Raw genomic sequence first — 14,231 nt, 5'->3', positions numbered from 1 at the left:
CAGCTAAAAATAACACCAGTAAATAAAGCACTTCCTCCTGGCCTGGCACGCCGGAGCCGAGGTACAGGGAGCAGGATGTGCCTGGCTGCGGCTCCACAGAGGGACTGGCCCTATGCCGGGGAGCTCTGGGCGGGTGCCACCAGGTCCAGGCTGGCCCAAACACCCTCAGCACCTCCCTGCCCAATTTCTGGGGACACAGTGGCCCATGGCCTCCTCAGTACTGACAGCAGAATGTCACCACCAGCTGCTGGATCCCCAGGTGACATGGTGATGGCCCATGGCAGCAGGATGCCATGGCCACCCCATGCTGAGCTCTGTGCTGGCTCAGTTTCTCCACCTGCACCATGGGACTCCCACACCTGGCACGTGTCCCAGGAAGGGTGTGGGACACGGGATCCCGGTCACGGCCACGTCAGTCCCACGCGCCAGGACAGCGAGGTGTCAGCAGGAGCCACCGCCCACGCAGGGGATTACAGGGGGAAGCCCCTTTGCCCCCCCAGCAGGCCCTAGGGAGCCCAGGAAGGATAATAGGGGTGGGGGGAGAGCAGTCGAGGGGCCAAGCCATGTGCTGGGGGTGGCAGGAGAAGTGATGCATTGTGTGTAGGGAGGGAAGCCACGGGGGGGTTGCAGCCCCTATCCCTGCTCCCCCAGGATGCCCAAACCTACAGAAAGCCATCCCTGTCCCCATCCCAATCCCTAACTCATCCCTGCAGTACCAGGGCTCTGTGCATTGTTGCCTGCACCTTCCTCTTCCTCACCTGTGCCCTACCTGATGAAGGTGCAATCAGCTGAGGCTATCTGGCCCCTCCCTGGGCTGGGCCTGGCTATAAAATCCAGGGGCCAGGCAGAGGGTGTCACAAGGATCTCGGAGCTGTTGGCAGGTGAGTCCAAGGGTGCCGGGTTGGACTTGGGGGGGGGGTCTTGTCTGTTGAATACTGCTGCTATCCCTGGGCTGTAGGTGGGATCCTGCCTGGTTCCCACAGGGCTCAGAGCTGGGTCTGGATTTGGCCCCTACACCATGAGTTTTGGATGATGCCTTTTGGGGCACAAGATGCCATAGGGTAGGTTTGAAGGGCACAGCCTTGGACACAACATGAGGTGCAGAGGGGGCTGATGGTGTGTACAAGGGCTGTTCCCATGGGACATCTCACTGCTGTGTCTGGGTAACGTTGGAATGGCCTCACTGGCCACCTGGACATGGGGAGCAGAGGGGTCTGATGAGGGACAAAGGGGCCATTCCCATGGGATATCCCACTCCCCCATCAGTGTGGTGTTGGGATGGCTCTGTGGGACAGGTGAACATGGGGAGCAGGATCTGCCCGGCACACAGCCATCCATGTCACAGCCACCAGGAAGTGGTGGTAGTGGTGGCCCTGGTGACATAGCCTTGAGTCACACGGGAGATTCCAGGTGACAGCCCATCTCCGGTGCACGGGCTGGGAGGGATGCTAGGAGAGAGGCAACTCAGTCCTTGAATTGCCCCATCCCTGTCCCCAGACAGCAGCAGCGATGGCAACACTCTACCCCTCCCTGGAGGACATGAAGGGCCATCAGATCCTGCAGGTCAGTGCCAGCTCAGCAGGGTTACAGGGGGTGAGCAGACTCCAGTGGGTCCCTGTGGGCTCTCACCTCAGAGGGTCCCCAGGGTGGGGGGCACAGCACTGAGCACCCTGTCTCTTGGCAGGCACAGGCAGCAGCTGGGGTGAGGACCCCTGCCACCACAGTGGTCACAGAGAAGCCAAAGCTCACCTCGGGCACTGGTAAGGTGGGGTGTGATCAGTTCACCCTGTGCAGGGGCTGTCTGGGGGGACAAAGATGTGCGGTGGGAGAGGAACTCAGCTGAGACTTCCCAGAACTTGGTGCATGGGTTGGGGATGGGATTGTGGGGTCTCTTTTTGCTGGCCCAGGGTCCCAGGGGGCTCCTGGGATGGAGGGGACAATGGCTGTGGGCTGGGGAGGAGGGTGGTCCCAGGAGCTGAGACCACCCTCGGTATGTCCCTCAGAGCCACCTCTACTGTACCCCAACCTAGCCGAGCTGGAGAACTACATGGGGCTGGCACTCTCCAGTGAGGAGATCCAGAAGAACCTGCACATGGAGGACAGCACCGTAGGTGTCTGGGTTGGCAGACCCCTGCCCCATGTGCCTCCCTATGCTATAATGGGGGTCCCTCTGGTTCCTCATCCTGCCTGGGAAAGGGATGCAGCACTCCCAAAGGCTGAGGTGCACAGGGCCCTGTGTCCCCCCTGTCCCCACTGACCCCCAGCTGCCCTACAGGCACTGACCCCCGCCGGGCCCTCCCCAGGCCAGCTGGTTGCCCCTCTGAGTGGGAACAACGCGGGGCTGCGGCGGGCAGAGATCAAGCCGGGTGTGCGGGAGATCCACCTGTGCAAGGACGAGCGGGGCAAGACAGGGCTGCAGCTGAAGAACGTCGACCAGGTGAGGGGCTGGGCATGGCACAGGACAGTGTGTCATGGCATAATGTGACATTGGCATAAACATGACAGTAGAGCACAGTGACATGGCAGTGTATCATGGCACAGAAATGTGTGGCACTAATCGTCACAGCGTGCCACAGCACAGCAGGGTGCAGATGGCATGGCATGGCATGGCATGGCATACCATGGTGCATGGCACAGTCACTGGTCCCTGCACCAGCCCTGTGCCATCACTCCACTGTGTCCCCAGGGCATCTTTGTGCAGCTGGTGAAGGCCAACTCGCCAGCAGCGCTGGTGGGGCTGCGCTTCGGGGACCAGGTGCTGCAGATCGACGGCAAGAACTGTGCAGGCTGGAGCAGTGACAAGGCACAGCGTGCCCTCAAGAAGGCGAACCCAGAAAAAATTGTCATGGTGGTGCGGGACAGGTAAGTGGGTGTTGGCACCAGTGGTGGTGGCAGTGAGGTGGCAGCACTGATGGTGCTCTCCCCACAGGCCTTTCCAGCGCACTGTGACCGTGCACAAGGACAGCACCGGCCACATCGGCATTGTGGTGAAGAAGGGGAAGATTGTGTCGCTGGCCAAGGACAGCTCGGCTGCCCGCAATGGGCTCCTCACCCACCACTGCATCTGTGAGGTGAACGGCCAGAACGTCATTGGCATGAAGGTAGGGCCGTGCCCTGGTGGTGCAGGACATGCCTGGGGAGTCCAGGATGTGGCCAGAGAATCCAGGAGGGAGGGAGATACTGAGCAAAGTTGGACACCCCATGGACCCCCCTGCTCTCTCCTGCAGGATAAGCAGCTTATGGAGGTGCTGGCAGGGGCTGGGAATGTGGTGACACTGACCATCATCCCCACTGTGATCTACGAGCACATGGTCAAACGGTGAGAATGTGGGGCTGCAATGACCCCCTCACCTCACAGGGACCCCCAGGTTCCCCCCACTGACCTCCCTTCCCTCTGCTCAGGCTCTCATCAGGGCTGGTGAAGTCATCCATGGACCACTCCATCCCTGACCTGTGACACCATCGCTGCTGTTCTGGGAGCTGATGTTGGAAGCGCAGAGGGCCTGCTGAGGGGACCCCACAGCACCTCCAAAGGAGCTATTTTAGCAAAAAACCTCTTATCACTTCAGAGTCTGGTGGCTGCTGTGTGATTCTTCCTCTCTTCAGCGGGGATGGGGCAGATGTCCTGTGCCAGGGTCCCATTGTCCCCGTGTCCCTGCTTGGGCCACCCCCATCAGGGCGGATGCCAAGGGCTGGCTCCAGCCAAAGCAGACACAGACCCAGCGACATTTATTACATCCACCACAGAGAGCAAGTACAGGACAGGGGAAACAAGAAGAGGGGGGTTACAGCTTTTTCAGTTCTGTATTTAAAAAATATATTATATAGATTTGTCTTTCAAATATAGTCGTTACATTTATTTCTTGGCAAAGCTTTGGATAGTCTAACAGACGTGTACACAGATCCACAAATACATTGCACAAGAGGCGAATATCCCAGCTACCCCGGCTGCCTGGACACTGCTGCTCCCCAGACCTTTCCCCCGGCATCTGGTGCTGTGCTGGTGGCAGAGCTCCTGTCCCCAGTGCCCCCCAGCACGGGCAGAGCCAGCGGCAGGGGGATGCAGGGAAGTGGGGCACACAGGATGTGGCATGTGCCCCTCTGGAGACCGCTGGACACCAGCGTGTGGAGCATCACCGGCTGCCGGGGCACCTGGCCAGTGGCACCCATGGGTGGGGAAGTGGGCTTGGGTTGGGGTTGGGGAGAAACACTGTTAGTTCAAGTCACGAAGAAACCACAGACATTCGTGGGGTGGGAGTGCGGCACGCCTGGGGGAGCCCCAAGTCCCGCACCCCAACAGCCCCGCTGAGCAATCCTTGCTGTCTTTGTGTTTCAACAACAAAAAAAAAGGCATTTTTCTGGAGGCCACCAGCAAAGCGGGGGTTTGGGTGGGCCGGAGCAGCAAAGGGCTTGGCTCTGCCTGCACGGCACTGCCCGCACCCCAGCAAAGGCACCCGAGCTCCAGCACATGGTGGGATCACCGGCACGACGGCTGACGAAACTGCAGGAGCCCCCGGTCCCGCTCCCCGGCAGCCAGAGTCCCAACAGCCGGGCTTCAGTCTGTACCCCCAAAAAAGTGAATATAGTGCAAAGCAAAGGGAGGGAGAGCTCATGGCTTCCTCGGGGGGCTCCGTTCGTGAGCTGCAGCCCAGTTCCATCCCCGTGTGGGAGGCATCTCCTAGGGAATGGGGGGGCTGGCCCGAACCGCTCCGGAGCTGATCCCTGTGTCTGGACAGGAACTCCCCATCCCCCTGCCCACAGACAGACACTGCACCTGGAGCAAGGAACCGCTGCATCCCCAGCGCCCCACGCTGCCAGCGGCTCCTTGCCATCACCCGCGCGTGGCACGGCCGGCTCCGGGGATAACCCGGCGACAAACAGAAAACGAGTGCGATGGAGGGAGAGCCGCCCTGGCGGGTGCAGCCCCACAGCTCCCCGCAGGCACAGGTGTCCATCGGCGGGGGGTGACGCTGGGTGCCAACACCCGTCTTCCAACAAAGGTTCTTTCCCTCCTCCAGGACAAAGGAGCTGGGGGGAGCAGCACATCTCGTCGCACCCACAGACCCCTCGGCCCCTTCCCACCCGCCAGTGCCACGCCGGGGCTTTACAATCAGCAGTCGGGTCCGTGGGGGCGGGTGGAGGGCGTCGGAGGGGTCAGGGCTGGGCAGTGCCTCCGGGGCCGGGGCTGGCGACGGGGCGACAGCCCATCCTGCGAATGGAGTGCAGGGCGACGGTGCAGCAGCCCCGCAGAAGCGAGCTGATGTTGTAGATGGGCTGGCCCTGCCGCCGCTGCGAGCGGCACAGCCAGGCCACCGTGGGCACCGCCGGCACCACCACGGCCAGCAGATCCACGATGAAGTGGCGGCTCCAGTAGCTCTTGGAAGGGTTGGTCTCACAGCCGGTCACCTCGGTCAGCTCCTCCTCCGCCACGCAGGCGATGGCCACCGAGGGGCTGGCGCTGGGGGGCTGCCGCACCGCTGGGTTGCAGGGGACACCCCCCTCGGCACTGGCAGCCGCCGTCGCGGCGTCGGGCTCGGCCACCATCAGGTCCGTGGTCCCGGTGGGGTTGGAGAGCTCGGGGACGGGCATCGTGTCTTCCATTTCGGAGACCCAGGCGGAGGTGGGGCTGCCCAAGCTGCAAGCCTGGGACTTCATCACCTTCTCTAGGATGGTGTCCAGGTCGGGCTGGCAGGGCACGAAGTCCGTCTGGATGGCCCGCTCCTGCATGCAGCTGGCCTGCACCCCTGCCTCCACGCTGCTCCGCAGTCCCAGCACCTTCTCGTAGGTGTTGCTGGGAGGCAGGCGGCTGCCGGGGTCACTCCCCACCTCCGGCGAGTCCGTGTGGCCAGGAGCCTCGTCCATCCCCACGAAGCCGCTGTCGGCCCCCTCATCCAGAGAGATGGTCTGCGAGCCCCCCACGTTGCGGTCCCCGGCTCCCTGGTCGCTCAGCTTGGTGTAGGTGGAGCTGCGGGTGAGGGATCGGGCCGGGGACCCCCCGGCCGACTCGCCGGCGCCCTCCTCCTTCAGCGCCCCGTTCTGTGCCACCTCCATGCTGTGCAGCAGCGTCTCCAGCTTCTTGTTCTGGATGTTGATGTCCACAAAATACTTCTGGAGGCCTTTGTCCTTCTCCAGCAGGTTATTCTTCACTGTGTCGATGACCTGCTTCAGCTGCTTGATCTCTTTGCGAGCCTCTTTCAGCGCCAGCTGGGCCTCCACGCGGTGGCACTCCTCCTCGATCCAGTCCTCCTGCATCCGTGACAGCTGCGTCTTCAGGTCCTCGATCTCGGCATCCCTGCGGAGACGGGAGGACACCACCGCGGCGCTCAGGGGGCTGCAGGGACAGCCCTCTCCTCGTGTGCCCAGCACTGGGCTGCAACCAGATCACCCAGCAACACTCCCAACTGGGAACAAGGGATGGATCCAGTGGCTTAGGGACCCTCAGGAGTGATGCTCAGGGACCCTCAGTATGATGCTCAGGGAGGCTCAGGAGCAATGTTCAGGGACCCCCAGGAGCGACGCTTAGGGTCTCTTAGGAGTGACACTCAGGGACCCCAAGGATGGATGCTTAGGGACCCTCAGGACTGATACTTGGGGACTCCCAGGATTGATGCTTGAGGATCCTCAGGACTGATGCTCAAGGTCCCCTTACAGCACTGTTCAGAGCAATGGGAGCTCAGGGATCCCTGGAAGTGATGCTCAGCCCCGAGAGGGTGCAGTGCCCAGGTCTCCTGAGGGCTGTGAGGGGGTGGGCAGGTGCCCCGGGCGGGAGCGTGGCAGCTGGCACGGCGGCGGGGCTGTGCCTAAGCCTGAGAGGAGCAGATGGGGATTAGCCACCCTCTGACGCTGAAATTCAGCAAAGGCATGGCAGGGACTTAGACAGGGTGAGGGGAGAACACAGCTACTGCAGGTGGGATGTGGAGCTCTCCAGTTCCCAAATCTGCAGCTCACAGGTTGGACAGGCAGCAGTGCCACATCCCACACACCAGCAATGCCATGGTACAGCTGGCAGTGACCTCGGTCCCAGGGCACAAGTACAAGGAGCCATGCTGGGAACTGAGACACTCAGAAGGACCAGTCCCAGACAGAAACTGTCACAGTGGGTGGCAATGGCTGGTGCTGGCATGACATGCTCACCTGTCCTGCAGCCGCTCCTGTGTGTCCTTCAGGCGAGCCTTCAGGTGCCGGATGCAGACCTCCTTCTGCTGCAGGGGAGTCAGGTACTGCTCCGGTGTTGGTGGCTTTATCCCATGGTTGTCACTGCAGAGGTTGTACTTGGACGAGCGCCTGCAGGGACACAGATGTCACCCACTGCCAGTGCCAAGGTCAGCACAGGCTTGACCCAGGGGTTCAAAGGCCTGCTCTCAGGGTGCAGCCCCATAATACATCCCAAAGGAGCCCTGAGATCAGGAGGGGCAGGGTGGGTGCATGAGAGTGCTGTGCCTTGGTGAGAGGGACAGGGTGGGTGTCTTGCATGTTGTGACTCTGGCAGGACAAACAGGGTGGGTGTCTTTGGTGCTGTGCCTTGGCAGGAGGGTGAGTGCAGCTCCTGGACACACCAGTGCTGCTGTCAGGTGCTGAGCCCTCTGTAGTGCTGGGGCATGATCACAACCAGGGACACTGAGGTCTCTGCGTGCCTGGAGTGACTTTCCTGGAAACAACTGATGTGGATGGAGACCCCAGGGCAGGATCAGCTCTGTCAGAGTTGAAGGCACAAGATGGGGAATGGTTTGGGATGGAGCAGGTCTTGAGATAGTGGCTGTCCTGCCCATGAGGAGCAAGCCAGGGAATCCAGCATCTGCTCTGGGCTGGCCCAGCAGCACATCTGGACCCTCCTTGTGCCATCACTAGCACTGGGGCAGATGAAGTGACATCTCTGGCCCAGGGCCTGGGACAAGTGTGGAGAGCAGGGCCTGGCCAGGAACAAGGCTACATGGCCAAGCTGGGAGGCACATGGAGAGCTGGGAGCTGCATGAGTGGCTCTGGCACAGCAGAGGGAGAACCAAACTCCCCAGGTATGGAAAGGAGGCATCCCAAAGCCCCCTGCATGGTGTCCATCAGCCCACAGCCTTTAGCCACGTCCAGAAGCATTGTGTTAGAAGCATCCATGCCTTAGAATGCCCCAAGGTAGCAGGATGGCCACTGCCCCTGGCTGCAGCACACACAGAACCTGCTCACCGCATCGCCCTCGGGCCCCTCAGATCCTCCCAGAATGATTCCACCTCTGGGAGCTGGCAGGGGGCAGAGAAGAGGCAGGTGATGAGCAGTGCACCATGGGCTGCTGTGCCTGCAGGGCTGGTGCCCATCCCACAGCTTGGTGTTGGCTGTTTGTGCCCCAAACACACCCGGAGCTCCCTGCTGAGAAGCCAGTGGGCCACCAGCTCTTGCCAAACCTTTGCTGGGCAACACAAGGGGATTGAAGCGAAGCTCTTGCCCTCGTGCCTTTGGTCTGGAAGGATCCGGGTGCTCCTTGGAATGCAGGAGTGGCAGGAGGAAGCGTGCAGCGTGCAAGCCACAGCCACAGCAGGACGGAGGGAAGAGGACGGGGGATCCCTGGGTGGCAGGCGAGGGGACAGGGAGGGAGACGACACAACGGCAGCGGCGGAGAGGTTTGGAGGAGGAGGGTAGTGAGGGTCTGTTGGAGACACACCAGCAGCTCCGCCAGCTCCGGCTCCCCAGCCACCAAGCGCACAGCCTCGCTCCAGCGGCCCCTGCGCTCCTGTCCCCGCTGGGCACCGGCACCGGCAGCACGGGGGGCTGCTCCCCCTGCCCGGGGGCACCCGGCAGCCGCCCTGGGGCCACGGGTGATGGGTTACCTTGGGGTGGGGCTGCTGTCGCTGCCCTTGCAGGAGCCAGAATTGCTGCTGCTGCTCAGCGAGGAGGTGCCGTAGGTGTCCCTCCCGGGGGGCGAGGGGCGCCTGGAGGCAGGGAGAAGAGGCTGTGTCTCAGGCCGAGTGGCTGAGGGCGCTGAAGACTTAAAGAAGGAGGCAAAGCCACTCCGTCCATAAACCCCGCGACTGCCAACCACCACACCGAGAACACACAAGACAAAAGGACAAAACAAACAGCAGGGATCAAAATCGCACGGACATGGCGACGGGCACAAAGGCAGGGCTGGGGGGGATGTCCACCCACTCCCCCTTCCCTGGCGTGGCAGCCCATGGATGCTGGCACAGCATCCTTGCACCCTGAGGACCTTGGGAGCCCCTGGGATCCCCTTGTAAGCCCCTTGAGAGCCCCTTGAGAGTCCCCTGGGAGCATGGCCTCGGCATAGCTCGGACCACATCTGCCAGAGCATCACCTAACGTGGGCAGCTCTGCCTCTTCTCCCTGCCCACGCTGAGCCTGTACCTCCATAACAGCAGTCCAGGTCATGGAGACATTGGGAGGGGAATAAATGCTTTTTCCCTCTTTATCACTCAGCTCAAGGAGACATTTTCCAAGGGCTAACATACCTCCCAGTTTCATTGCCCCAACCCAGTGCTCTCCACCACTGCCTGCCTTCGCCTGGACGGACGGAGGGGTCGGTCCTGGCTGTGGCACAGACGGACAGAGGGACGGGGCGTGCAGCACTCGGGGAGCTGCATGCACGGACAGGGAAGTGCTGTGCAGCGGGCAGCGCCATGCAAACCCCTGAAAGCTGGACTGGGGGTTCGTGCTGCGAAGTGGCAGCTGGTGGTGGAGGTGTGGGGATCGTGGGGATCGTCTCATCCCGGCTGCAGGCGCTGGTGTCCAGTCCCGAGGCCAGAGGCTGAAGCATATTCACCTTCGTGATCCTGTGGACGCGCGTCTGCTCCCCGGCACAGACATGGCCACGGTGCCACAGGTCCTGGGCACAGGGAACTGCGGGTGAAGGCAACAGAGAGAGCAGGTGAAGGCAGGAAAATAGCCCCGATGAGATCAGGACCCTGTGGGGTGAGCCCAGGCACCAGGGCATCAGTATATTCCCCAGGGCCACCAGTACAGAGACAGATGAGGACAGATGAGCATCCCTTGCACATCTGAGCTGTGCTTCCCATTTGTCTCCCATAGCCCAGAAATGCCAGAATGCTGCATGCCTGTGGTCCCACCACGATCCCGTGGGCACAGTGTTCTTTATTTAAAAAGCAGAGCAGAAGCAGAGCAGGTGCCTGCCCACGGTCTGGAAGCCCTTTATCATCATGGGACAAGCTTCTCCCTGCTCCCAGATCCCCATCAGGGAAGCAGAGTAATGCCACAGGGACACAGAGTGCCTGCAGTGGTGCTGTTACTGGAGGCAGAGATGGTACAAGGGCTCTGACCCAACCATGGAACTCCCCAGGCAGGCAGCTCTCCCTGCAGTGGGCTGGGTGCCTGCTTTTCCTTAATTAAGTGCAAATCCCCCATTCAGCAGTGAAATCAGGTGAGGAAGAACAGATCCCTGCATGATGAGGCAGCAGCTGCTAATCCCTAGGGAAACACAGAGCCTGCTTTCCTGTAAATAAATAGGCCAGATCCAGAGGCTTGCAGCACCTCGGGCACACGCAGGATGTGAGGGAATGAGGAAAGCATCTGCTCAGCACCAGCACCCTGCCGAGCATCCCATGGCACCGTTGGGATCCCCACTGTGCTCCCACATTGCCAGAGACCAACAGGCCAGGGGCAGTGAGGGGGGGACCCATCCCCAGGCCTATTCACAATGCCAGCATTTATCTCAGATTTTGGCAGAGCAATGCAGGAGATGGGACCTGCCAACAAATAATCGATGGGTGACAGGAAACACTCGGTGCTGCTGGCCCTGCTCCAGGGGAATGTGAGGAGTGGGACAACAGGGGAGACAGAACAGGAAGGGAGGCACATTCGCTTCAGCCCAGTGCAGTCTTCCACAATTACAACCCCAGGATATTTTTCTTCCAGGATGCCTCAAAGCCCACCCTGGGCAGCCCAGGCCCCTGCTCTGCCCAGGATCTTCTGCTCCCTGATCCCCAAACCAGGGCACTAAAGATCCCAGAGCACTGGTACTGTGAAGTCCCAAGTCCCAGCAGGCACAGTGCCTCATGACAGAGGGGTGCCAGCACCCCTGGGACACTGCAAGAAAGATTTGGGATCCTGCTGCTCCCACCTAGGATGGATTTGCCCAGAGAAGACCAGGGCAGGAGAAGGCAGTGTTGTCCTGCTGGATCACTGCTCCCAAGTGAGCAGTGAGCTCTGCTACTGCAGCAGCGTGAATCAGCATCCACCAAGAGCCGTGTGTGGCCTCAGGCTGGCAGGAGCATCCTCCAGGATTCTCCCTCACCCTCCAGCAGTGCCACATGGGTCCGCAGTACAGCCTGGACTCCAACAGCTCTCAAGCAGGGATTTTGGGAGATTGGAGAGGGCAGATTCCTCATCCTCTCCCCTGCAGTCCAGTAGTATCTGGTATTATCCCAGGGCCTGCGGTGCCCATCATCAGCTCAGCTGTACCTGGATCTTTCTCACTCATGCAAAGGTCACCCTCATGCCACACTGCTCTCTGCAGGGATCCCTCTGTGCCCCACTGCCACCAGCATGTGCCAGCACTGCAGATGGCATGTGTGGGTCCAGCACATGGGGCTCCTGAGAGCACCCCACAGCACACCCCAGGCACCTCCTGCCAGCACTGCAGCCTGGAATGGCTCTGTGGGGACACTTGGATTTGACCTCATGTCTGGGGACCTCAATTCCTCCTCCTCCCACTGCTGTAGACTTGCCTGGTACCCACACCGAGGCTCCATGCCTTCCACAGCACCCAGGGTGTCTGGAATTTAATCAGTGATAATAAATTGTCATTATTCCCAAGGGCTCCGCGGGCCACTTCAGTCTCCCAAGAAGCCTCACTGTGCTCACAGGCTGCCCAGGACAGGAAGGGTGAGCAGATTCAGCACCAAAGCTGAACAATCCAGACTGTCCTACAAACCACCCGCACGTGGTCCAGCACCCTGCAAATCCCCTAAAATGAAGCTTGAGTGCTGAGCAGGGTGGGCATTGCCCATTGCAAAGACCAGCATGTTGCTGCCAATAGCAAAACTCCCTGTGAGTCTTCCCAGCACATGGGGAACAGAAGGGCAGAGCTTTTACAAACAACAGTAGGAACCAGGGCTTGTTCCATGCAGTGGAATTAGCCTGGAGAATTCCTGATAAATAAAAGCAATGGGCCTTGATAAGGAAACAGCTGGAGCTACAGCATGAAAAAGCAGATCCCCCACAGAGGGCTGGGATGCAGAATCAGCACAGGTCTGGCACATACTGCCACTGTCCTGGGGTGGGTGATACTATGGGACTCATCTCCTGGTGGGTCCTTGGCTCCTGCCAGCCACAGAGGGGACCTGGGGCACTGCTGACCTACTGATCACACCATGACAGTGATGTATGGCAGAGCAGTGACAGAGTGGGGGCTCAGCCTGGTGCCCCAGAGGAAGATTTCCCCAGGCTCAGCTGGATCACTGCCCCACAGAGATGCTTCTTCATCTCAAAGACTGCCACTTCCCCACTCCTTGCTGGATGCCCTGGCTGTGCCAGTGATGGACAAACCAGGCTGGGCAGTTACGGCTCTTCCTAGATGCTCCTCACATGGGAAACAGGGACACAGGACCCTTGGAGAGACACTCATCACTGGCTCAGTGAAGCCTCTGATGGTTCCTCAGCTTGTTCCTTTGAGGGTTTCATGGCTGCAGGCTCAGGAGTTTGCTCCCATCAGCTTTCAAAGCTCAGCTTCTGTGGGATTCAGAGGGATCCAGCTGCTGCCAGCTCACCCTGTCCTCACAGGGAGCATGAGAGAAGGTGAGAGAGCCCACAGCTCACTGCCAGTGTCAACCCTCAGCACAACACTGCTGTGCCAGCAGCCGCCACATTTCCCTGGATTTCTCGCTCATTGCTTCCTTTGTCGAGGCTCCCATCATCCTGCCTGCTGCCGGATTTTGTGTTTCCCTTGGCACATCCTGTGTGAGGAATATTTTGCCATGGTGGCACTGAGCCCAAGCGTCTGAGAGCAGCTTCACCCACTGCAGAGACCTGGGAGAGGAACTGTGGTGTCCCCATGGGTCCTCTGGGAGATCTTCAGCTTCCCAGGATGAACAAGATTAACAGCAGAGGGAACACCAAGAAGGAAACCACAGCTTTGTTTTTCCAGAGGCCAAAAAGGGCTCCCAGGGACCTACCCTGCCTTACTGACACCGGCTCTGCTTTTCTACAGACTAAAAATAAGTGAAGTGCTGGATGTGGCCAACAATCAGCAGCTGATGTGGGGCAGAGCCCTTGTTCCTGGACAGTGCCAAGGCCAGGGCTGCTTGCACTGGAAAAGGGACTGGGATACAGCTGGGTTGCAGTGGGAAGGAGGAGGATGTGGCAGCCAGGATGTGGCTGCCAGTCAGGGCTGGCAGAATTCCTGGTCCAGGAAGGGGTCAGCACTGGAGCCATCACCTGGGGGGCAAACATCCCTGACTCTGTCCACTCCTCCTCCTGCCATGGGGGATTTTAGGGATACAGGGATTGCTTTGTTTTTGCTACAAGCAGATTCCAAGGATGTGGCAATATCTCTAGGGAATGGGAGCCTCCGCTCCAGTGTAGATGGATTCACCCCAAAGCTTCACCTGGGTCCCAGGCAGAGGGACATCACAGAATCTCAGACCCATTTAGGTAGGAAAATACCTTTAATACCATCAAATCCAACTGCTAACCCAGCACTGCCAAAGCCACCACTAAATCCAGCTCAGGGCAGAGACAAGTGCTCGGGGCACAAGCAGAGACAAACCCCATGGGGTGTTTATGCAACACCACCAGAAAATCAATGTTGCTAGGAGTGGTTGTATCCCATTCCAAAAGGCAAGAGCATCTCCTTTTATTCTCCTATTTGTTATAAAACGCTGAGTTGACATCCAGAGATTACAGGAAAACAGACACCATTTGGAAAGCTCGGGTTATGCAGTTCATCACTTTTCCAGCTGACCTGGCCACAACTCCAAATGGGGAGGTGGCAATTACCAGACCTCATTAGCTAAAAATAAGGTGTTTGACCAGAGGGCAAATGCTGGGCTCTCACTGGGGACTCTGAAGCCAAAGGGAAATGGGAAAAGAGCTCCATGACAAGTGCTGTAGCAGCATGAGAGCAGGAGTGGGACCCCCAGGATGCAGACCCTGTGGTCTTACCCCGGGCCAGGAAGGTCAGCAGGATGGGATGGAGGTGACATCCCGCTGCACAGCCCATCCTGCAGACGATCCTGCCAGGAGCCGAGCTGAGCTGTGTGAAGCAGAAGGAACAGC

General features: G+C 59.7%; 2 protein-coding genes across 2 annotated transcripts; one reads left to right on the top strand and one right to left on the bottom strand.

The window, feature by feature from the left end:
- The first annotated feature begins 711 nt into the window (after window positions 1-711).
- On the top strand, window positions 712-3,842 carry SDCBP2 (syndecan binding protein 2). Its single transcript, XM_066330771.1, has 8 exons — window positions 712-1,563; window positions 1,685-1,760; window positions 2,004-2,107; window positions 2,276-2,437; window positions 2,687-2,862; window positions 2,930-3,101; window positions 3,228-3,319; window positions 3,403-3,842. The coding sequence occupies exons 1-8, from the start codon at window positions 1,510-1,512 to the stop codon at window positions 3,455-3,457; spliced, it is 891 nt and encodes a 296-aa protein (XP_066186868.1). The 5' UTR covers window positions 712-1,509; the 3' UTR covers window positions 3,458-3,842.
- Window positions 3,843-4,944: 1,102 nt separating this feature from the next.
- SNPH (syntaphilin) lies at window positions 4,945-9,828 on the bottom strand. The gene is made up of 4 exons (XM_066330772.1): window positions 9,452-9,828; window positions 8,814-9,014; window positions 7,135-7,284; window positions 4,945-6,292 (listed from the first exon to the last, which is right to left on the bottom strand). The coding sequence occupies exons 1-4, from the start codon at window positions 9,754-9,756 to the stop codon at window positions 5,155-5,157; spliced, it is 1,794 nt and encodes a 597-aa protein (XP_066186869.1). The 5' UTR covers window positions 9,757-9,828; the 3' UTR covers window positions 4,945-5,154.
- Window positions 9,829-14,231: the final 4,403 nt, after the last annotated feature.

The sequence above is a fragment of the Sylvia atricapilla genome, chromosome 16, assembly GCF_009819655.1.
Source record: "Sylvia atricapilla isolate bSylAtr1 chromosome 16, bSylAtr1.pri, whole genome shotgun sequence".
NCBI lineage: Eukaryota > Metazoa > Chordata > Aves > Passeriformes > Sylviidae > Sylvia > Sylvia atricapilla.
The sequence above is the reverse complement of the archived record's forward strand: the minus strand, read 5'-3'. Positions and strand labels throughout refer to the sequence as shown.

Excerpts from the sequence above, each read along its gene's own strand:
- SDCBP2 (XM_066330771.1), top strand. The coding sequence starts at position 1,510 with ATGGCAACACTCTACCCCTCCCTGGAGGACATGAAGGGCCATCAGATC. Across the intron at positions 1,564-1,684 it reads AGGGCCATCAGATCCTGCAG|GCACAGGCAGCAGCTGGGGT; the intron begins GTCAGTGCCAGC and ends GTCTCTTGGCAG. Across the intron at positions 1,761-2,003 it reads AAAGCTCACCTCGGGCACTG|AGCCACCTCTACTGTACCCC; the intron begins GTAAGGTGGGGT and ends TATGTCCCTCAG.
- SNPH (XM_066330772.1), bottom strand. The coding sequence starts at position 9,756 with ATGCTTCAGCCTCTGGCCTCGGGACTGGACACCAGCGCCTGCAGCCGG. Across the intron at positions 7,285-8,813 it reads GACAGCAGCCCCACCCCAAG|GCGCTCGTCCAAGTACAACC; the intron begins GTAACCCATCAC and ends GTGTCCCTGCAG. Across the intron at positions 6,293-7,134 it reads CAGGAGCGGCTGCAGGACAG|GGATGCCGAGATCGAGGACC; the intron begins GTGAGCATGTCA and ends CCGTCTCCGCAG.